At 48.0% G+C, this 21186-nt stretch overlaps 10 protein-coding genes across 10 annotated transcripts; 4 read left to right on the top strand and 6 right to left on the bottom strand.

Annotated features, from left to right (window-relative positions):
* Nucleotides 1-1382: 1382 nt before the first annotated feature.
* Nucleotides 1383-2652, bottom strand: K444DRAFT_662232 (uncharacterized protein). The gene is made up of 2 exons (XM_024886680.1): nt 2051-2652; nt 1383-1880 (listed from the first exon to the last, which is right to left on the bottom strand). The coding sequence occupies exons 1-2, from the start codon at nt 2644-2646 to the stop codon at nt 1457-1459; spliced, it is 1020 nt and encodes a 339-aa protein (XP_024739033.1). The 5' UTR covers nt 2647-2652; the 3' UTR covers nt 1383-1456.
* Nucleotides 2653-3418: 766 nt separating this feature from the next.
* On the top strand, nt 3419-5175 carry K444DRAFT_662231 (cytochrome P450; the record flags this gene model as incomplete). Its single annotated transcript, XM_024886679.1, has 3 exons — nt 3419-3493; nt 3544-4576; nt 4651-5175. 3 exons carry the CDS (start codon nt 3419-3421, stop codon nt 5103-5105), a joined length of 1563 nt encoding a protein of 520 aa, XP_024739032.1. The 3' UTR covers nt 5106-5175.
* Nucleotides 5176-5562: 387 nt separating this feature from the next.
* On the top strand, nt 5563-6112 carry K444DRAFT_628125 (uncharacterized protein; the record flags this gene model as incomplete). The annotated part of the gene is made up of 2 exons (XM_024882883.1): nt 5563-5851; nt 6009-6112. 2 exons carry the CDS (start codon nt 5563-5565, stop codon nt 6110-6112), a joined length of 393 nt encoding a protein of 130 aa, XP_024739031.1.
* Nucleotides 6113-6571: 459 nt separating this feature from the next.
* On the bottom strand, nt 6572-8429 carry K444DRAFT_651987 (uncharacterized protein; the record flags this gene model as incomplete). Its single annotated transcript, XM_024885754.1, has 6 exons — nt 6572-6750; nt 6802-7175; nt 7232-7759; nt 7805-7951; nt 8011-8212; nt 8262-8429. 6 exons carry the CDS (start codon nt 8427-8429, stop codon nt 6673-6675), a joined length of 1497 nt encoding a protein of 498 aa, XP_024739030.1. The 3' UTR covers nt 6572-6672.
* Nucleotides 8430-10374: 1945 nt separating this feature from the next.
* On the bottom strand, nt 10375-10681 carry K444DRAFT_611322 (uncharacterized protein). Its single transcript, XM_024879919.1, has one exon. It carries the CDS (start codon nt 10534-10536, stop codon nt 10381-10383), a length of 156 nt encoding a protein of 51 aa, XP_024739029.1. The 5' UTR covers nt 10537-10681; the 3' UTR covers nt 10375-10380.
* A 373-nt stretch (nt 10682-11054) lies between these two features.
* Nucleotides 11055-12635, top strand: K444DRAFT_586933 (uncharacterized protein). The gene is made up of 4 exons (XM_024877999.1): nt 11055-11160; nt 11212-11281; nt 11338-11487; nt 11541-12635. The coding sequence occupies exons 1-4, from the start codon at nt 11069-11071 to the stop codon at nt 12504-12506; spliced, it is 1278 nt and encodes a 425-aa protein (XP_024739028.1). The 5' UTR covers nt 11055-11068; the 3' UTR covers nt 12507-12635.
* A 9-nt stretch (nt 12636-12644) lies between these two features.
* On the bottom strand, nt 12645-13316 carry K444DRAFT_718961 (uncharacterized protein; the record flags this gene model as incomplete). The annotated part of the gene is made up of 2 exons (XM_024888440.1): nt 12645-13223; nt 13290-13316. The coding sequence occupies 2 exons, from the start codon at nt 13314-13316 to the stop codon at nt 12783-12785; spliced, it is 468 nt and encodes a 155-aa protein (XP_024739027.1). The 3' UTR covers nt 12645-12782.
* Nucleotides 13317-13869: 553 nt separating this feature from the next.
* On the bottom strand, nt 13870-14668 carry K444DRAFT_525319 (acyl-CoA N-acyltransferase; the record flags this gene model as incomplete). Its single annotated transcript, XM_024874437.1, has 2 exons — nt 13870-14138; nt 14203-14668. 2 exons carry the CDS (start codon nt 14666-14668, stop codon nt 13870-13872), a joined length of 735 nt encoding a protein of 244 aa, XP_024739026.1.
* A 3731-nt stretch (nt 14669-18399) lies between these two features.
* Nucleotides 18400-18812, top strand: K444DRAFT_362650 (uncharacterized protein). Its single transcript, XM_024872196.1, has one exon. The coding sequence runs from the start codon at nt 18441-18443 to the stop codon at nt 18753-18755; it is 315 nt and encodes a 104-aa protein (XP_024739025.1). The 5' UTR covers nt 18400-18440; the 3' UTR covers nt 18756-18812.
* Nucleotides 18768-21066, bottom strand: K444DRAFT_558846 (HET-domain-containing protein). The gene is made up of 2 exons (XM_024876847.1): nt 19946-21066; nt 18768-19782 (listed from the first exon to the last, which is right to left on the bottom strand). The coding sequence occupies exons 1-2, from the start codon at nt 21020-21022 to the stop codon at nt 18871-18873; spliced, it is 1989 nt and encodes a 662-aa protein (XP_024739024.1). The 5' UTR covers nt 21023-21066; the 3' UTR covers nt 18768-18870.
* Nucleotides 21067-21186: the final 120 nt, after the last annotated feature.

The following is a 21186-nucleotide window of genomic DNA, read 5'->3' as shown; positions in this document are numbered from 1 at the left end:
CTTCCTTTCTTGCATCCTTGCCTGAGAACATGCCTATGCTCACGTCTACCACGTCAACGAATATGAAATCTTTGCAGAGCAACCTGCCCTCGCTTCAACATCTCCGCTGATTCGCGGTCCATGAGCCCAAGCACGAAGCAAGTGCTGACGATATAATTTGTAACGGCCCGCTTGGCGGGGAATGATCGGAACTCGGATTTGTGGGAGCACGCAAATGAGATCGCCCTTTTGGATGCTGTGTGGGCCGTAGCCGATGTATTCCGATGCCGTGCAGAAAAGACGCGCTTGCTCGTAGTGTTCTGTGGATTGAAGAATGAGCCCTGTCTCAAGGTCCGAAGGGTTACGGGTGCCACCGTCGTCTTCTGTTCTGCCTTCTTCTGTTCTAACTTCTACCTCATCTTCTCTCTTCATCGCGCTCGTCCTCGCTTCCTTCTAGGACACTATGAGCTCCTCCCCCGAGAAATAGACGATGAAAGCGCACGTTGTGCTTGTATTCGATTCATTGAACGTGTAACAGCCTCTCGTGTGTTCTTAAGTAAGCAGCAGCGAGACTTTTAAATTCCGAGTTCATCACAAAAATGATATCGTGTTTGGTGAATAGCCGCCATGGCTAGAGAGTTCAAAACACAGACGGAGACTGGCACGACCTCGTGGAATGCCAGGAGGTACCAGTTCATTGTTGACGTCTACATCTAGAATTTAACATGTCAGATTAAATGTGATACCCGTTCCCATCGCTAATTGGAGTTCGGAGAGTTTGAAGGGCAGTGATTCGGCATTCTTGCTGGTTGGCGGAGGGAAGCTGTGAGATTAATCTCGTCGAAATGTATTCCAAAGAGCGTGAGATCCTGGGAATGGGGTTTGATTTCGATAGCAATCTTCGGCATGTCTGTGTTGGCGTTATACAAGGAAGGTTCGACAGCGACAGACCTAGTCCTGTTCTCAGCAATCGAGCTCCAATCGACAACCCATGATAGAAGGTTAGACATTCTATCCTCAGATATCAATCCAAATTGTACCTAGTTTATCCATTGATCCAGAGGTACTTCTTTTATAGATATATCAGTTGCCTTGCAGGAGACCTCATTCACGGACATTAGGCAGCCAACTTTCATTCTAATATCCATCAAACCTACCAGGCCAAACACCTGATCGCGAGGAGCTGTTGCGGCAAGGAGTTTACTACTCGCTAGGCTATCCCGCACAGGAAGACTTTCTCCTCCAGTTCTCCTCATAACAAGGGTAAGTGGTATTGCTGGACACATAGAACCAATTTACAACCATTCTCTGAGAATCAGCCGGTTTTGCTTCCATGTCGAGTTCCAACTGTCGGCCAAAATAAGACTAGACGCTAGCTTAACAGTAATATGATATTGATTTTCCGAATAGACACATCTTGGTCCACCTAGTTGGCTTAGAGAGAATAATCTTACGTGGCTAAATCAGCAGATTTAGATCATGTCCCCTCCACACGTTGACTAGGAAATTCAATCTTCCCAAACTCCATCTTATCGAACTCCTCCTTCTTCCTCTTAACAGTCCCCATCTTCGGCCTCAGTATCTTCCCCGCCTTCTCAATCTCCGCCATATGGTTTTCCTTTCCCTCCCACGTAACCACACTCGTGCTACTCTCCACTTCAAAAACAGGTTTAATCCTGCCCTCGGAATCAACTTCCAACTTCCCTTTTGCCCCACAAGCACAGCATTCGCACCCATCCCCCCCTTTTCCTTCTAATACAACAAGATCCAAGTGACAGTAAGGACAACTACCCTCGTCCCCAAGATACACAGCCTCCTCGTACCCCTTTCCAACCTGACTCGCTACACTCCTCCCTACCCTTTCAGCCAACTCAACAGCCCCCACACCTTCTATCAACACACTGTTGATCACAGGGAAGTTAGCTTTTTTTTTTTAATAGTACAATATACCAGGACTAACGGAACGGTGGGGGGGGGCTGTTGTAGATCCCGAGTGTAAATAACGTCGCAAAACTCATAAATATATATTTAAATAAAAAGAAGATAAATATGTTGATTTAAGAATTCTCACCTTCCTGGAAATGGACATCCTCTCACAATCACCTGGTCCACAACTTTCGCATGTAAACTGAAAACACATTGCTGCAACCCAGGCAATGAAAGAGCTCCCCACTCCTTGCACGTCGCTCCTCCTACTGCAATCAGGCCCACAACCCTGTTCTTCAGTACCCTCTCATCGGGCACATAGTCCTTCACGTAATCATTGAAGCGAGCGATGCCAGTGGCCTGCTGCTTAAGTGCACGGGAAACGAACGCCGCGTCGACGAAGGGGCCAAGTGCCGTGTCGGTGAAGGCTTTTAGGAGGCCAGCAGGCTGGCGCGTGTAGATGGGGCAAGAGATAATCAGGGCATCGGCAAGAAGAATAGCGTCTACAAGCGCAGGGCGGTCGTCCGGAATTGGAGATGAGGCTAAGATAGAAGGGGAGGAAAGGCCCAAGGGGCGTTCTAGGTCGTTGGGCATCGCGTGGGTGGGGAGGGAGAGGGACTGCAGGGACACTAAAGAAGTGGTGACAGTTGGGGATGAGGAGGCCGCCGCGAGGAGGGCGGTTTTAAGAAGGATTTCGCTGTTTCCATTTGGGGAACCGCAAGAAATGCCTAGGATTTGCATTTCGAGCGACTGTTAGTAGTAGATGTGATTGTCGTGGAGCTTGGGGAATTACAGAGAGTCCATGGCTTCATTGCTAGCACATATCATTCACATGTAGTAAGCAAAGTACACGATAAGAGCTGCACGTGCTTTGCCATGGCCGAAGTTCATTGAAGGCCTTGAGTGTGCGAAATCATATGGGTGCGATTTATAAGACAAAACGTCTCTAGCAATTTGTGTGGAGCCCAATGCGTCCAAAGCTCGAGTACGGTTGGCTGACGCCATGCCAATATTTGTGCTCGCTAAAGCATTCAGGGGGCGCGGCCCGGACATTCCTTTTTGGGCGTCAAAAGAAAAAGCCGAGTTTTCATTAAAGCGAGCAGTCTCCATAGTATCTGGCGAGAGTACTGTACAGCTGCACCTGGGAGAGAGAGGATAATGCCCTAGTTTAAAGACAATAGTAGTCTCATCAGATACAAGAAGCAGTCATAGTATCAAGAGGGAGTGAGCTTATGACTTGACTTCGGACACCTTACAGTCGGGGTTTTCAGCACTCTGCAGCACCTAAATTGAGAAGTGCTTGCATATTGTGGTCCGACTCGGCTCCCCCACGTTACTTCGCGTCTTCTCTCCTGAGTCCTCTCTGGTGCCTGACGCCCACACCACTTCGGATTCTGGTTAAATTGGGATTTAAGTGCATTGCGTAAAAGACTATTGTTACTAACATCGAGGTCCGCCCTGCGACTATCTCAAGTAGCCCTGTCCTTACTGTTACCAAAATTGTCACTTCGCCATGACTCCTCTCTTGCAATACCCGATTAAGAAGACTTTGGAAATTCTCGGTGGAATTCTAGCATTCTGTGTTCTAGTGAGTCCTAGGACTCTTTCCTTAAAATTCACTTCCTAATCCATACGAAGTGTGTTGTCGGTCGCATAATCTACAACGTCTATTTTCACCCCTTGTCACGCTTCCCAGGACCAAAACCCTGGACCGCTTCTCGATTGCCATATATTAGCCATATCCAGGCCGGCGCTTTGGCTAGAGAAATTCGAATACTCCATTGCAAGTATGGCGATATTGTCCGTGTTGCACCTGATGAGCTTTCCTTCGCAGCCCCAGAAGCCTTGCAAGATATCTACGCAAAAACCGCCACTCATCCAGCCTTTCCCAAGGGGCCGTTTTGGAATGGAACTATTAAAGGGCAACCGTTCATGGTCCTCAATGCTCTGGATCCGAGTGATCATGCCAGAATGCGCAAAGGCGTCGCAAGTGCATTCAGCGAGAAAGCTGTCCGGGCACAGGAAGGCCTGATAGAAAAATATGCTACTAAATTGGTAGCTTGCCTGGAGCAAGTAGTCTCTAAATCCGAAAAAGGGGCAGTATTGAATATCACGAGTTGGATTAATTTTGCAGCCTTTGACTGTATTGGGGATCTTGCCTTTGGTGAATCGTTCAATTGCCTTGAGAGCAATGAATTTCGTCCTTGGGCCTTTGAGATCTTAGCGAGTTTCAAGGCTGTCGCTTGTGCTGCCTCTTTGCGCTATTATCCTTACCTGGACTGTTTCTTGAGGCTGGCGATCCCCAAACGCGTCTGGGAGACGCAGAAATATCATTTTCAGCTCGCGGTCGACAAAGTCCAACGTCGTTTGGGACGCGAGAAAGAGAGACGGAGACCTGATGTAATCGGTATGCTTCAGTTGGATGAAAAAGGGAAAAAAGGTTTAACGATAAGGGAGCCACATGCCCATGCACCTCTCATTATTATTGCAGGGAGCCAGACGATCGTCACAGTCCTTAGCGGAATTGTGAATTTTCTGGTCAAAAACCCCGAGAAATTAGCCATCTTAATAAACGAAGTACGAAATATTCGGAACAAAAGTGGGATAACGCAGGTTGCGCTCAAGGATTTGGAATACCTCAATGGCGTCATCAAAGAGGGACTGAGGGTTTGTATGCCAGCGTGAGTAGTACTTACATTCTACTTGGTATTCTACCCTTCACTGACACGATTGTCACTTCAAGAGCTGGAGGTCTTAACCGTCTCACTCCTCCCACCGGAGGCACCGTCTTAGGCCATCAGCTCCCAGGAAACATACACGTCAATGTCCAGCCTTTAAGTATCCATCTCTCCCCTATCTACTTTCACGACCCTACCGCCTTCATTCCTGAGCGGTGGCTCTCTGCTGCCATCGAGGACCCTATGTCTCCTTATCACAGTGATCGACGTAACGCAGTGCTGCCATTCAGTACGGGATCCAGGAGCTGTCCGGGGAAAGCGTTAGCGTGGGCTGAGATAAGATTGTTGCTTGCGAGGTTGGTGTGGAATTTTGATTTTGAGGAAGTTGATAGTGTGAAAGGGCAGTTGAGGTGGGAGGAGCAGAAAGTGTATATTGCTGTGGAGAGGAAGCCTTTTGAGGTTAGATTGAAAGCAAGGAGTTTTGGTGTTGAGGAGGCTCTGTCTGAGGAGACGTATAGCTGACACCGGTTGACTTGAGAAAGATTTCAGGAAGTCTATGTTCATCACGAAATACGATCTGTGAAAAAAGGTGAAGATGGAGAAGAACTTAACAAGATACATTTAGTTGCGACAGCAGCTTTGTGTAAGAGACACGTTTTTTGCAACCAGGACGAATGTCTTGGGCTTGTCCGAGAATATGATAGTTGGGGAAGGGGTCTTTATCTTTATTGGACCAAATGTTCCTTTTCTACTTCGAGCGTTCAGGAGCTCACTCAAATGAAAATCCGAGCATCTGTGGTTCGTTCTCCATGTTCCATACCCGCTGTATCGCAGGCAACAAATTAGTATTGTCCTTGACCCTTCCAAACGACGCCAAGCTTCTTGTTTTTATTTCTATCTCATCCCTATTTCCCTTAGTTAGTTATCAAGACGAGATGTTTTTGAGTACATAAAAATAATCGAGCGGTACATCCCTGCCATGCTGATTATGGCGAATGAGCCATTGCTGGCGGACTTACACATTCTCGACTTTTCGGACGGCTGTTGCCGAAGGAGAGTGAAAAATTGGGATTCGGGGCTTTCATTGGGTAATTCGAAATTTAGTGAAATTCCGATCGTGGTTGATGCTCTGCAGGTTACCAGGAAGGTGGTCCTAGAGCGGTTTCTGCTGGGCGCCAAGTCACAGAAGGATGCGGTGGCTTCTTTCACCCGACATGGCCTTACTGAAGAAGATTTAATCCGCAAATCACTTCTCCAAATCGTTGCAGGTAGTGATATGTCTGCTGCAACCATCCACGTGGTGTTGCTGAATCTCTTGATAAACCCACAATGTTACCAGAGGCTGCAAGTCGAGGTTGATTCTGCTCTGCTGGCGGGCAAAATGTCATCACCAATTCTGCAGGGAAGAAACTATCCTACTTACAGGCTGTGAGAGGAGAAGGTCTCCGGAATACCCCGTCAGCAACGGGCCTATTCAGCAGACAGGTGCCAAAAGGTGGAGATGTTTTGAATGGGATATTCGTAACTGAAGGCACGCAGGCTGGTTCGTCATCTTAAGGGCTTCATCATTTGAAGAAAGTCTTCGGCGAGGATGCAGATACAGCCAGACGCGAGAGGTGGTTTGAAACGGAAGGAGATCAGTTTGCAGAGATGACGAGCAGAGTTGACTTGGTGTTCCATTACGGAAAGACTCAATGCCTTGGGAAGCCCGAGTCTCTCATGGAGCTAAACAATAATTACTTTGAGATCAGTGCTCTGTTTCACTGAGGTTTCTTGAATTAACCACCACCTAACTGCTTCGGAAGTTTGACTTTGAAATTGTGAATGTGAACCAGCCGGCGACGTTTTAGAATGCTGGGATTTGGGTCACCACAAAGTTTTGAATGCGGGCTACAAGAAAGTAGTGTCATAGCCACTCCAATCTACATTCGAACGCCTTCAATCCAACTTCTTTTCACCCTTGTCTCCATCTCCACCACACTTCGTCTCCGCATCCGATCTGGATTCAACCGTAGGAAGCTTCACGCTGCCCATCCCTTCTGTAGACCCTGAGTCTCCACCCCGTTCTACACCAGTCGGCACAGGATCCTCATGCCAGAAAATCCCTCTTCCCCTTTCCTGCTCTGACAATCCAAGCAGGCAACAACCCACCCTTAACCTTCCACGTCTACGGCTCTCTCAGTTCCCTATCTGGCACTACTATCCGTCCCCCACTCACCATCTCTACAAACCAAGTCGTAGTAGTGATAATCATATAACTCACGATCCCCGCGGTCAGCCCATACGCAATGGAATATGTAAACGGCATTACGGCCAATGTAATGAAGGCCGGTAGAGCGTCGCCGAAATACAGCCAGTTGATGTCCTTGGCTGCTTTCGCCATCATGGCACCGACGATGATGAGTGTGCAGCCGGTAGACCACGGAGGGATGGATGCGAAAATTGGTGCGAAGAAGATGGAGATGAAGAAACAGAGGCCGGTGGTGATGGCCGTGAGACCTGTTTTACCGCCTTCGGAGATGCCGGCGCCGGATTCAATGAAGGGTGTTACTGGGGAAAGGCCGAAGAGGGAACCGATTGAGATTCCCAATGCTATAATAGGTTAGCGGAGGAGGAATAAAAAGAGTGGAGAGGTGGGTACCGTCTACGAGGGTAGGCTACCGCGGAACCTTCAAAATCTTGGGTTTCTTCGTCGATTGCACCGGCGAAGCGGGCCATAGAGTACAGTGTTCCGGTACAGTCCAGGATATCTACGTAGAGAAAAGTGAAAAATGCGAGGCCGAACTGTCCTGAGACATCAGTTAGGTTCCAATCCTGGACAGCGAGCTTGTTCCGAATCCCGTGGAAAGTAACCACCTTCTTGAAGAAGTCGATGTTGTCGTTGCCAACAGGTGTGTAGGGGAAATATGTGACAGGTGTTGGTCTTGGCCAGGAGATGATCGAGACGAGGAGGATGCTTGCGACAATGGCGCCTTTGACTTTGTAGGCTAGGAGGATGGCGGTTACGAAATCACCGCAGAATATACCGATCCACATCGTTGGAGAGCGCATCTTGGTGGAACCTGGACAGACGCTGTCGACAATCTCTTCGGCACGACAGCCTGCAAGCTCTAGTGGCGTGGCGGTGGCTCCAGTAATGGCACCAATTCCAGCACTGTAGGTCTGGCCGATGATTGCTACTTTCCATTAACAGGACTCTTTGAGGGAAATGAGTGACTCACTCAGATACAGCCCAATACCAACGCCAGACGCCAGCTTGATAGACGCAGGAATAGCTCTCGCAAGCCATTGTCTCAGACCGAGAAGTGACAACCCCACAAACGCAAATCCTTCAACAAAGACAGCTGTCAAAGCGAGCTTGTAACTGACTGGACCAAGCCCATGGAATCCAACGACCGTGTAAGTGAAGTAAGCATTCAAACCCTACCAGGCGCCAGGGCGATAGGCATGTTGGCAAACAGACCCATGCAAAAGGATGTTAATGCAGCTATTGCAGCAGTGCCCGTGATGAAGTCCCGATGGATGATGCCGAGACAGAGATTATACTCTATATTATCTGCGTAAGCTGGATCATTTGCATCGGTGCAGACGCAGGTCCCACCGCTGTCTGTCAAGATGGTGGCATTGACCTATTTCCGTTAGTCCTCAGTTTGCTGTTCGAGGTGTCAAAAGCTATACAGATATGATATACGCCATGGCGAAGAAGGTCGCGAGACCTGCTCGAATCTCGGTCAAGAATCTGGAATTTTCACGCGATTTGGTATGCCCTGAGCCATCGAGTCGAAATCTTCTCCCCACAATGCTTTTCGCGACTGTTTCGTTAATTTTCTTCGTAAATCCAAGCATGACGAACTATGACGAACTTCCGCTGGCGGCGCAATCGAAGAGTCTAAAAATTTGACTCTCAAACCAACGCCCGCCAGCTCCTTTATAACAGAGGACGCTGAGATAGTTTGTTAGATCCCTTATCTCTGATATTTTAGAGATATGAGGTTTTCATTTGTCGCGGTGTTGACGGGCTCTTTGGCCAAGAGGTCAAGCCCTTGGCATGCCGATAGTATGGATCCGAAGGTTGGTCCGTCGTCCATGATGAGATCGATGGCCGGGCTTGGCACAAATGAGATTAGTTGGGCATGCTGGCAGCTGCCGTGAGCCTGCTTTCTTCGCCGCCGGCTTTAGCATGTGAACAAACACAACCTGGATCAACCTTCGATATTCGTAATTAAGGGATCACACGTGACATTGCCGTAAAAGTTAACAGCCATCATTGCAGTCTGCGGTGACTTTGCAGTTCATACGCCGAAAAGTATGCTTTGCAAGGCACGTGTATCTTCTACTTTAATATTGTTGTTGAAGTTTCCTTCAGGAATATCATTCCAGGAAGGACCAACCAACCCACGTGACGTGAATGGTCTCCCAAAGCTCGACGAGTACTGATCCCTAAGTTGCTAGTCTGCGTGAGAGAGGAAACATCACCTGGTGTTCTGCGCTATTTTGGGGAGAAGCACCTTTGCTGAGGCGCTAATTTTCGCATAGTTGCTGGAATTGGTGATCCCGAAAGGCTGAAAATGGGGGCCGGCAGATGTTTTCGTTAACTGGTTGTTCCATAGCTGGCGACCGGAGAAATGATTAATGCTGCCCGATGATTCTGAGCGAGAGTGGTGCAGTTGTCCATGCCTTGGTGCCTTTGGCACTGTTGTAGCAGATGTAAGAAAGGAAGATGTCGTCGGAGATAGAGATTGATTTCCTCGGCTGAACTTCAGCACCCGAGAAACTTGCCCCCTTCCCGCTTCTCAATGTTCACTTTCGCCGGTTTCAACGAAATTATGATCGGGACGGCACACTTGCCAGCCGAGGAATAAGTTGATAGACTTGCATAAAAGCAATGTAGATACTCCGCCTCTCAAAGTCGAAGTGAAGAAGTATGAGCATGCAACAATTCTGCAGTCAAGCCTTGAAATCCAGGAGAGGCCCACTCAACCCAAGCCACAATCCCCGAAAGAAGATATCGGAGTCAGCCTCAGTACCGAGTATTGCAAGAAGTCAAAAAGGCAGGACAACAAGTGCTAGGCGCTGACACATAGTTCAATAGGAACGCACTGGCATGTTCCACTTGGATCACGCTGTATGCAGCCATGGGAACACAATACTGGCTGGAGCCGGCCAGGTCGAAGTGTATTAACGAAAAAAGACAATATACTTTCTCTCGATATTGCTATGACGAGTGTGAGGGAAGCCTATCTGTCAAGTTGAAGTTAAGATAAGACCCGCAATCCCCCACTCGATGGTTTGGAGAGATTCAGGGGCAATCGGCTGTTTCTGGTCTGAAAATGCGGGGTCTTCCACTAACTGAGCAACACCTCCACGTCTCTTCGTGTTCAAAAATGGCCAAATGCCGCCATCTAGAACTTACACTTCTGGACCAAACCCACGGAAATCTTACCCTTGTTGAGTTTACACCAATCCGTAGTGCCACGCAGCGCCACCCCCTTCCACCCCCACACTAAGAGGATCGCTTAGCCCCTGACTAACGTACTTTCGTACGCCGCCGAAGAAGTTCCCACACTCCAGTCGTTTCTTCCCGCGATAACGCATTTTATATTTCTTTTCTCGTCATTCTCTCGTTTGAGCATTCCCGTTTCCCTTCAGTGCACGGGTGTTCATTGGTACTCTGGCCTGTGCTCCGTGTGTGCGACGCAGGCCTCATGCAGAAATGCACAGCACGGCTCAGCTGCGGATCCTCCCAGTGGCCTCCGTCCCAAGTCCCAAAAGCCTGCATACGATTGTGTATCTCTCTTCAACAAACTTCCAGGAATAGCGCCTCACGAGGTCCAAGAAGCCTTATCAAGGTTCCAGTCGCCGTTCCCTGGTGCAGAAATTGCCTCGCCACACCCCTTGGGACGGGTCGTGCCTGTCGTGGCTTGCCACAACGGTACGGGACGCGCACAGTCATTGCTCAGTTGTCGCAATTCGGGTCCTTTTGTAGCTAGCACCCTCACAATCTTCCTTTTGTTCGCTCTCTTTTCCGCGTTCTACCGTTATTTCTAGGATCAGGTACCAGGAGACATCGATAGCGGCCGCAAAAGCAAGAAATTGGCAAGCCGAGAGACGACCTCCTGGCCGTTCATTGCACGTTGCTTATCTCTGTTGTCACACTTGCTGGAGATGTTTTCTCCACTCCTAGCCCCGATCCGGAGATCCTCACGAACGACTGGAAGCTGCACCTGCTGTTTTTGACGCAGGAGATGAGACCACGTTGTGATAATGCGGAGAATTACTATGGGGTCTCGGTCAGTTCTTGTCTTGTAAAGAAGCGAGAAAAGGAAAAATGGGTCCATACATAATGTTGGCATATCCTCCCGCAGCGATAATTGTGCTTGGCGGCCTTTACGTAGTTATCTCTGTTCGATTGAGATATCTCTTTCTCTTCTGCATTCTTTGTTGTGAGCAGCCGTCAGGGCAGAACACCTGGGGAAAGTCTCACCATGGGTGACTTCGATCCTTCTTTCATACATGCTCTAGCTGTGCAATCATGGAGTTTATACAGTGTTGGCATATTTCTCATTTTGTTGAGATTGTAAGGATCTCCTCCTTTCCTCTCACTGTTCGGCGTGCTGACATCCAAAAGGTATGCAAGAATACATAGACTCGGTGTTCAGAATCTCCAGCCTGACGATTGGCTCATGGCGTTGGCGGGAGTAAGTCGACAACCCTTCTTCCCCGCCTTCATATGGAGACATTGACAAAAGGCCAGGGTCTCTACACAGCACTTGTAGTATGCCTCAACGTCATCGCCGGCGGAGGTGGCAGCAACCTCTACCCCCCCGAAGATTTCGATACCTTCACTCCGCTCGAGATCCAAGAACGCATCAACGGTTCCAAAATCGTCATCGTATCTGAACAAGTGAATAGACACACTTCTCTTCTGCTACCTTATATTCGCTAACAACTGGACAGGCAATGCTCAACGTTATCTACGTAATAAAATGCTGCATGCTACTCATGTACACGCGCCTAACCCTCGGCACCCAAATACAAAAGATGGTCATTTACCTCGCAATATACGTCTTCATCGGCTGGGCCGCCACCGAAATTGCCTTCTTCACTGCTTGCCGCCCTTTCTACGGTTACTGGGCTATGCCACCGCCAGATCCACAATGCACCACACTGCAACACTACGCAATCGTGCAAGCATGCTTCAACATCAGCTCCGACACGCTTATGCTGACCATCCCCATCCCGCTCGTAACGCGGCTGAACATGCCATGGAAGCAAAAGGGCATCCTGCTAGTCATCTTTTCGATGGGATTATTCGTCATCCTCGCCGCTATCCTAACAAAGGTCTTTAATCTTAGCAATATCTGGGACCCGAGCTACATGCTCTGGTACACCCGTGAAGCGTCTGTGGCGGTTTACGTCTCTAACCTCCCTATGATCTGGCCGCTCCTCCGCGAGTGGTTCCCTGCTCTCCGCACCATGACACCTGGGCAGAAGTCCTCCCTCAACACAAAGGAGCGTATAGTTACGGGGCTCGGTGGCAGACCCCGCACAACCACGATTGCGGGACGACATCTCAGTGGTGGGTTCGGCGGCAAGAGGCTGAGCGATCATGGGATCACCACAACGATTAAGGGGAAGGGGGAGAGTACGGAGGAGCTCAGCAGTGGGGATGATACTGAGATGGGCGCGATTTCGAGAGGGGATAGTTGGGAGGAGAGGCCGGTTACGGCGCATGGGAATCAGGATGTCGAACTCAGGGGGTGGGAAAGTGCTAAGGGGGATAAGGGCATCCATATGACGACTACGGTGCAAGTCTCTGAGGAACATGTTGCGGAGCCGGGACTGGCACATGCTGTGGGAGTTTCGAGCCCGAGGGATGTGGAGAAGGGGTTTGAGTGGGGGTTTGCTCATAGCAGGAAGTGATTTGAAAGGTGGTTGAAGGGTTTCAGTGGTCTCAATTAGTTAGTACCTGGGTTTGTCGGAGTCTTGGATTCGGGTTTCTGGTGTATAAATGGGCAGGGAACTTCTATTCCTGTATCTATTAGAAAATGTCACTTTTAGTTTTCCTCTCGTCCTCACTGATATCTCGTCATCCCATATTCGTCGTGTTTGCCTGCCGTCTGCAATTACCCTCAAATTAAAATCAAAATCTGCACTATGAGTATGCTTCCACTAATTCTCACTCCAACGAAAGCTTTCTTAAGGGCAAACCTTAACTGGCTTCCCTGGCGCCGTAGCAACCCCACACTCTTCCACAGGCGGCCTGCTCACCATGACCGGCGCTTTCCACTTGTACGCCTGTGCCCCCGCCTTCGCCGCCGCGACTGACGGAATCACATCTACAGCTTGACTGTCATTCGGATCCTGCTGCACCGTCCAGCCATCAGCCATCTTGTTGATCCAGTCCTCAAGGACGTTCCATGGAATTGTGATTTTGATGTTGATTTTCTTGATCGCGTTGCGGATTCTATCCCACGTTTTGTGGAGCCAGCTCCAGAAGGACTTCCGGGGAGAGGCGGTTTGCGGAGGCGGTGGATGAGCGGGAAGCTTCGGCGGAAGCGGTTTGGTAGGTAGAGGGAAGGCATGGGTCAGATGTGAGGATGGTACCAATGGAAACGGAGCTTGAGGTTTGGCGGCGTGCTATGGAAGAGTCTGGATTTAATGAGTTGTGTTAGTCTTTGAGGAGCGTTCAGGTGGGACACATACTGCATGTTTGAGGAAAGGGCCTGGCATTTACACCAACTGCCAGAAGGGCGACTGTAAAAAGTGTGAGTGGGAATTTCATATTGCTTTTTATTCGTCGGCTGGTCCGGGGATTGCGAGCGGTGGGTGATATGAAAAAATATCTTTTCCGGGCCGGAACTCAGTGGAGCATATATATTTCGTCTGGGCGGCTCCCCCTTTGGCGACGTTGCTTAAAATAGAGGGGGAGGGCGAGTTAACTGAGTATTCTAAATCCAGACACTCAGCCCAAGTAATCTATGCATATTGAGAAGTGGTTATACAAATCTAGCAACACAAACCTATTAGTCCTGTGCAACAAAAGATGTTCTAGAACATTTGCCAAGAAAGGCTGTTTGCCACTGACTTTCGGTGCAACCAGAAGTCTTCGCCTCTGAAGAATGTACGACAGAGCGAAGCAGGAGTAGAGACGCAAAATTCTATTTTAAGTGAAATTTAGGAACGTTCATTTTATGGAACAACATATACCGGACTCCTGGAATTATCTAACAAACTGTAGTGAGGACAAACGAACGATCTCGGTTCGATTCCTGACATTGGAACTTTATGGCGACCGTGTCCACCTCATGAACCCCACACTGGCCTTCTTTCCTTTCACACCAGTCTTACTCTCAGGTAATTCAAAGCAGTCTGGAATGACCCCTTCGAACACAAACCCGTTCTTTTCAAAGACCTTTCTGCTTCCAGCATTGTGCTGAAAATACGACCCCGTGATGATATGTGCGTTCATGTAGGGAATCATGAAATCGTGAATCAGTGCACGGATCGTGGCGGGCATGATACCACGACCATGATGTGAAGGCGCAAGATAAACTATCAGGAGTGTCAGAATATCTTAAAACTGGCCATTCCAAAGAGAGGAAGGAGCATGACTCACAGCCCAGCTCCCAAACAATCCCAGGATCTCCAGCGTCCAATGCCTCGTTCACTTCCTGTCTCCTTTTATTCTCATCACTCGCAGCCTTTATCATAAAATCCATCCTCGTGACCCCAATTATACCGATGAGCTTTTGCTCGCGATTCACGGGATCAACATCTCGAATCGCAATCACAGGCGCTCCTTTGACCCATCGTTTTTCATAACCACCGTCTTTTCTCGACTTCTCGGCTTCCCTCCATTCGAGTAGCGCGTCATGGGAGCCCTTTTGAATGATTGGGAACCATTCATCCCATTCTTTCTGTGCGTAGGGATACGGCGGACCTGCGAGGTTCATGTACACTCTTGGGTCGCTGAGCATGGAGATCACGGCTTCGCCATCGGAATATCGGGGCGGAGTGATGATGATGTTGGTGTGTGGTGCAGGAAGGCGAATAATGGGGGAATTGTTGGAGTCGAATTCCATGGTGAGATTCGGGGCTGAGAATGGCGGTGTGATTGTTGAATGAGTTCTTGGAGAGTCTTTTCAGAGTTGCAGCATCGATGGCTCAATTGCTTAAGCCCTAAATGGTATTAAAATACTGCTGGGATTGATGATTCTGATGGTCTTGAAGGGGGTAATATAGAAGGAGCGAAGGGTGACTCATGGAGGAGCGACTCACTTCATTGAATCCGGGAGCGATTTTGGGCCGTCTAACGACTATAGACACCTTCCTCATTCAAACAAGAATATGACTGCATCAGATTGAACGTTACATCGATCTCAGGTTTGTCAGCTTGTACAATTGTTGTTCCGGTCTTGAGACAGGAAAGGGAGAGGAGCTGAGATTTGAGCCGAAGTTTGGTGTAACTTCGTGGGGAAATGATCGGCTTGGGAAGCAAGGTCCGCAACCCCTGGGTTTCACAGTGGCTCAGTCCCTTATTATCATTTAAACTTTCTTCACAATCCCCCGTTCAGGCTTAATTCCCATGGCGAGAGGGATCACTGTTGCTGACACAGCATTGCAAGTCCGCACTCATCTACAGTACAGTTGGCCTACTATTTCGCCCTCCCCTTGCCCAATACAACCCAATGACTTGCCTCCAGAACTCAGCGCAACAAAGCATGCTTGGATTAATGCATTGTTAATAATAATAATAAACCACTGGGATCCACCTCCACATAGAAATTTTGGGATGTATTAGGGTATTGAGCAACATCGCAGAGTTGCGATCAACCCACACACACATCCGTGCCAACACCTCGTTTAAGCCCATCGACGAGAGACCCCCTCGCATCTCAATCATTTTGATTATTCCTGCCCTATGCAATTCAACGCCCTTTGAGTCACCAAACATTGCCTCATACATTGCCATCTTGGCAACTGCGCCAATGAGCTGGGAACTCGGACCACTGGTTGCAAGCGGGTTTCGAACCGAAGTAGTTGCTTTGTCTTTATTTGTAACAGGCTCGGTCCGCTGTCTTTCGAGTCTTGGAGTAGAGTTAGATAAAAAGCCACTAGCACAATGATCACCAGGAATGTCGCAACTTCGGTTAAGACCTTTGGAAATTATCTCGTTCGGAGAACTCCTGGTTTTCCTGGTCCGTCCAGGCCAGGCAAAACGATAACCATATTGACGATACCTGGTAAATTGTGGCGGTTTTACTGGAAAAATGGCAAATACTTAGATTCAATTCATGGTCCTTGACGGAGTAACGGCACTCTCTACGTCCATGTGCTTGACCGTCGTGCACACTGGAATCGGATTCGGGGATGAATGGTCTGGAGCAAAGTTCACTTTCCGGAAGTTGATGGTGCGAAAGGATCGAGACTTAGAGGAGGATGGGAGGAAAGAAAATCCTGGAAGTGAAGGAATGAGCGGCAATATGCTTAATGCAGACCAGAAGGAACCAATGAGTCAATGGAATCAGTCTGATATGGAAAAGTAAGATGGAATCTGACTTGTGGTGAAGTTTTTTACAACATGCGAGGCCCAGTCGGGATTTTTCATATCTTATTTTATGTAGTTTAATCTATTCTATTGATCGGTCTCGGGAGTTGTACAGGACCTCAAAGTGTTCTTTTCAAAGCTCATTTTTCTCACTTCCTCGCTTACACAGTCACTCCTGCTTCCGATAATCGCTCAACTAAAGTTTTGATTCCTCAAAATACCGTACCAAAGCCACATAGGCTTCGGTGAGCGCTGTGAATGGAAATAAATCCTTGGCTAAGCAATAACGACACGTAGAACTCGGTCTACTCTGAGAACCTCAGCCCTTAAAATCCCTAAACAGTTTCAAAAATTGAACTTCATCCAATTTACGTGCTGTAGTCATATGATATTAACCTCAAAAATACGCTCTCAAAGCAGACGAAATGGCCCAAAGTTCGGAAGAACTCTGGATGAGTGAGTAATTTGGAACAGAACTAGCATCTCATTCACCGCATCTAGAAGAATCATTTAATCCTTTGGTAAGATTTTGCATATTGTTCCTTGTTAGTAATTTCTATTGACTCTATTCTGGCATGGAAAGACTTACCGTATGTATGGTTTGCAAAGAACTAAGGATGAAAATCTGTGTACCTCCTAGTTAGTCGCCAAGTCACGCAATAAACCAAGAGCGGGGTAAAGAGAGAAAATACGATATCTGTACAGACCCAATTATCGGGCCCATGGAAGAAGTTGCTGATCTGTTGAGAGAAGGTAAGTGGACTCGAGAGTCGACACTGGACCCATGAGGATACCGCACTATCCTACGCAGTTGCTGCCCCAGCAGAGCCCCTTCTAGCGGTAGCAACCGCAGTTGTTTATTTGGTTCACTGTGTGTTTTGGAATGCATCTGTCTGAGTCCTGAGATGAAGTTGGAACAGACCCAAAGGTGCCACCAAAATTTCCAGCGGCTTGTTGGCGAGGATTGAGATGGATAGAACCAGCCAGACACAAGGGAGGGTAATAAGCAAGAGAAGCTGAGGGATCTTGATGACGACCATTGTAGCCCCAGCGTGAATTTAGTCTTGAGAAAGGTGCGAAGGCGATTGAGTGTGGAATCCATGAAGAGAAATTACCGATCTGTATACACTGGCTCTGATAGATTTAAGTCATGGAAAAGTAGTGAGGTTGAAGTTTTATGGATCTCGTGAGAGTGTTTATAACCCTCTAGGCAAGCGTCTTAGAATCCGGATTCCTCTAAAGGCCTTCACTTCAACTGTGTTGTATTCTAAATTTGTAGAATTAAGAGTTATATCTCATTTTCTCATGATATCTGAGGAGCAGAGGCAGCTATTCTCTGAAGCACACGGGCACGGATTCCATTTAGACACCTCTCCATTATTGAGATCTGACAGACTTTACAGTCTTTGTTGGTTCGAGGCTGACCGTCAGACTCGCAGTCTCACTGGATCTCGTCACGCTGGTCAACGCCAGTGATGAGGATCGGAGGCCAGATTCAAGGAAAAATGTTCTTTCAATTTCTGACTTCTCGTTAACATCAACCTAAGAAGTAAATAATATGTATTTAAAAGGTTGGAAGGATGCTCGGTGTGGTTGGATTGAGAAACCTGAAAGGATTCTCAAACACTGGTTGATTTCCTTGCAGTCGAAAGGTCGACTCAAAGGTGTGGTTACACTGCAGTAATACCAACTCGGCAGCGGCATGACTTGGAACCAAAACACTGAGGCGAAGCACTGAAAGCCCTACATCAACTGACATGCTTAGCCCCAATGACCTGGGTCGGGTAGCCTCAGTCGCGACCCTAACCGCCTTGCAGGCATATTTTCAGATTCCACTCCCACTTGAGAGTCGACCAACATGTTGCACTCATATATTTTACATCTTTGTGCATCATCATCTTTCTTCCTTTCTTCCTTCTTCCTCGTTCCCGCTCCTTGATTCGCCTGCTCCTTCTGTTTAAACCAAAACCACCAAAATGTTTTCACGCAATGGCTATGAACATGGGAGGCTGTTCCACCACGTTATTCTGATATCCTTAGCGCTCATTTTCTTCGCCAGCCTAGTCCTCTTTATCCTGTCTATCTACTACTACAATCAAATGATCGTGGACCACTCTTTCGCATCCACCTTGCAGGACGGAGCGTAAGTGATTCTTCAACCACGCCACTCAAGACCAACAGCTGAACGCCCTCTTCGATGCAGTTCACTCTTCCTATATCTTGTCGTAATGCCAATCCTCACTCTCACCCAAACTCTAATCCAGCTTCTTCTTTCGAACCGGAGCCTCTACCTTACGCCAAGAGCCATGGTGGCGACTGGAAGCATATTCCTTGTTGGTTGGATTGTCGTTGCTAGTATTTGGACGGATTGTGAGATCATACTTCCGAATAGTGATGCGAATTTGCTGCCACACTGGTGTCCTCATTCAGCGCCTTCAAGTCCTGCAGTCTCTGGAATAGTGTTTGAGAAGGGACTTACAACCACGAAAGATGCTCTTGGTTGGATAGTGACGTTAGGCTATGTGGTATACTTGGTCTCTGCGAGTATTGCATGGCGGGAGGAGAAGATGGAGGAGAAGAACAATAACAAGAGAATTAGGATAGAGTTAGAGTCTTTTTAAGAACAGTGTGATGGATGATTTAGGTGCAATCTTGGTTGTTTCTTAGCACATCGCCGTGAGAACTCAGGCAATGAATTGGCAGATCTCTCCGGAAACACCACAGAACGCCACAAGTCTAGACTAAATTGAACACTTGTAGCGGAACTCCTCGCTTTCGCAGTTCCCCGGAGGTTAATCTTGGATCCTGCCACGTTTCCTCACCTGTCTCATCATTTTTGAATATCTGATCAAAATCCTCTCCTGGATGCCTCCATATTTGCCACCCTGGAGGCAGCGGGCCTCGCCGAGGATCTTCAACTTGAAAATTTCCCGTCACCTTGTTAAAATACGCCCATCCATAAGAGCCACCGCTCGCGTCATATATCAAAATTGCTTCGAATGAATCCGGGAAAGTTCCAAACAATGCTTCCCCGTCCATGAACCCATCACAATACGCTTCTCCGATGACTTTGTATCTCCCATCTATAGTCGGACGCAGCACAATAGGAGATTGACAGCCTAATAGAACAGTGACTATATCACCTTGATTGGCCAGGAGCGGCGCTAGGCCACAGATTCCGTCCTCGGTCAAGTAGAAAGATCGCCCTATGCAAACGTGCCGAATGAAGTCTAATTCCCTTCTAGAGCTTTCCCAAACAGCTCCTAAGTCCTCATCCATATCAAATGTCAAAATCTTATACGCTACTGCTTCACCTTCTGCTGCACTTAGCACCGAGGATTGGACCGGCGATATTCGGTCCCCAAAACAGTTTCCACAAATGGTCCTGGTAAATGCTTTATGTTGACGGCTCTGAAAGGACACTTTTCGGAATCCTATACTTGTCGCAAAATCCCTTAAACCTCTAACGTCTTTCTTTCCTCCGGAAACATTCTGGAAGAAGACCATGGGTTCAACTTGTCTTATTCCTGCAACGATGACCCCTTCAACTTCCAAAATATTCACGACATGCTTGATAGATAAGCTATGACGTGAACTGGTTGAAGCATTACTGAGTTCTAAATGATTGTAGGGGAGTGGAGAAATAAGCTAAACAAAATTGTAAGTCAAACTATTCCAATTTCATTGAATAATAACGCATCGAGATAATTATTTAAGGAGAAATCCTCAAATCAGGGCATAACACCATGTCAATAATGTTATTGGTAGGAATAGAGGGGGTGGCACGATAATAATCAATGGATATACTGACGTTGGGAACCCAAGATGGAACACCTTCGAGGTGCTCATGACTCTCCACAATATTCAAAATATCTAGATCATGGCTAGATTCGATCAATGATAATGCAAAATCCCGATAAGTCTGGTATACGCCTTTTGTATAATTCGGCTCAATTCTGATCGACCAGGGTCTGTAGATTAATGACAGCAAGGCATAGATCTTGTCCCTTGGGTCTGAGCAGTTGGAGTTCTTCGAATAGTGAATTACTCTCCTGATGGTTCTATAGTGATTCACTCCAAGACACAAATTTATGACGTTGATGAAGCGTTTATAGTGTTCTTCGTCTAGGTCAAGTATGGCGAGAGGCTTCCGACCAAGCCATCGGATAGCTAATTGTAAGGCAGTCCATGGAATTGTGCGGACACCACACATGACTTCAACATCCCCTAGCGCTAGGTGGACTTCTTGCCATATCCAGAGACGCCCGAACCAGGGCCTTTGAATGAATTGCCATATAGAGAGGAATTCGACTTCATTGAAAGGAACTCCAGCCTCTGAATCCACCCAGTGGGCTTCATTAGTCGTAGCGACTATATTAAACGTGGCTTCGTCGACCTTGACCTTGGACGCAATTCTCTCAAAGAGGTCCAGTGCAAGTTCGGAATTTTCTGATGCAGGACCGAGCCAAACTAAGACTCTAACTGCTTTCGAGAATATATCTGCCATTCTCTTAACTTGCTGCCCTCTCTCCTTGAGATTCTTCTGATCAACACAAATAGCATCGACCCAGAGAACACGAGACTTGTCCTCAGAGCGGAAGTACGGCAGGGCCTTGCCGAGATTTTGTGTAACGGCCAGCGTCGTTCGACCCGAGTTCCCGATGAAGATGCTCACAGGATTTTCAGCCGAGCCCCAGGTATATGACACTGCCTCGAAATTCGGGACGTGAGATTTTGTGAATGGTGTGATGTCGAGGCAGACGCGGACGTCGGAGGAGAAGCTGCCAGGCAGCAGAGTCAAGAGGCGGATCTCTTGTGCTTCTTCATCGAGCGGTGAGTACGTGTAGGGCTCGGAGTGCTCGGAGTCGACGGCTTGATCTTGCGCCATTGTAAGATGAGATAGGGATGGGTGAGAGTGTGATTTCTCTGTGCCATGCGTGGTGTGAAGTTGGGAAGTTTGCGGCTGTTCGGGATTCTTGAGGCTATCCCTGAGCAGAGCACATTTAGTCACGTGACACACACCCCTTTTTCTGTCAACTCACGGCCTCATGT

This window comes from Hyaloscypha bicolor, assembly GCF_002865645.1.
Source record: "Hyaloscypha bicolor E unplaced genomic scaffold K444scaffold_55, whole genome shotgun sequence".
In the NCBI taxonomy this organism is placed as follows: domain Eukaryota; kingdom Fungi; phylum Ascomycota; class Leotiomycetes; order Helotiales; family Hyaloscyphaceae; genus Hyaloscypha; species Hyaloscypha bicolor.
Note: the sequence above shows the minus strand (reverse complement) of the source record. Positions and strands in the feature narration are given on the sequence as shown.

What these genes read in the sequence shown, in the direction of transcription:
- K444DRAFT_662232 (XM_024886680.1), bottom strand. Translation starts at nt 2,646, where the DNA reads ATGCAAATCCTAGGCATTTCTTGCGGTTCCCCAAATGGAAACAGCGAA. An exon ending in GGATGTCCATTTCCAGGAAG is followed by an intron (nt 1,881 to 2,050) that starts GTGAGAATTCTT and finishes TGTGATCAACAG; the next exon opens with TGTGTTGATAGAAGGTGTGG.
- K444DRAFT_611322 (XM_024879919.1), bottom strand. Translation starts at nt 10,536, where the DNA reads ATGACTGTGCGCGTCCCGTACCGTTGTGGCAAGCCACGACAGGCACGA.
- K444DRAFT_586933 (XM_024877999.1), top strand. Translation starts at nt 11,069, where the DNA reads ATGGGTGACTTCGATCCTTCTTTCATACATGCTCTAGCTGTGCAATCA. An exon ending in GGCTCATGGCGTTGGCGGGA is followed by an intron (nt 11,282 to 11,337) that starts GTAAGTCGACAA and finishes ACAAAAGGCCAG; the next exon opens with GGTCTCTACACAGCACTTGT. An exon ending in TCGTCATCGTATCTGAACAA is followed by an intron (nt 11,488 to 11,540) that starts GTGAATAGACAC and finishes ACAACTGGACAG; the next exon opens with GCAATGCTCAACGTTATCTA.
- K444DRAFT_362650 (XM_024872196.1), top strand. Translation starts at nt 18,441, where the DNA reads ATGGTGGCGACTGGAAGCATATTCCTTGTTGGTTGGATTGTCGTTGCT.
- K444DRAFT_558846 (XM_024876847.1), bottom strand. Translation starts at nt 21,022, where the DNA reads ATGGCGCAAGATCAAGCCGTCGACTCCGAGCACTCCGAGCCCTACACG. An exon ending in TTCCATCTTGGGTTCCCAAC is followed by an intron (nt 19,783 to 19,945) that starts GTCAGTATATCC and finishes AATTTTGTTTAG; the next exon opens with CTTATTTCTCCACTCCCCTA.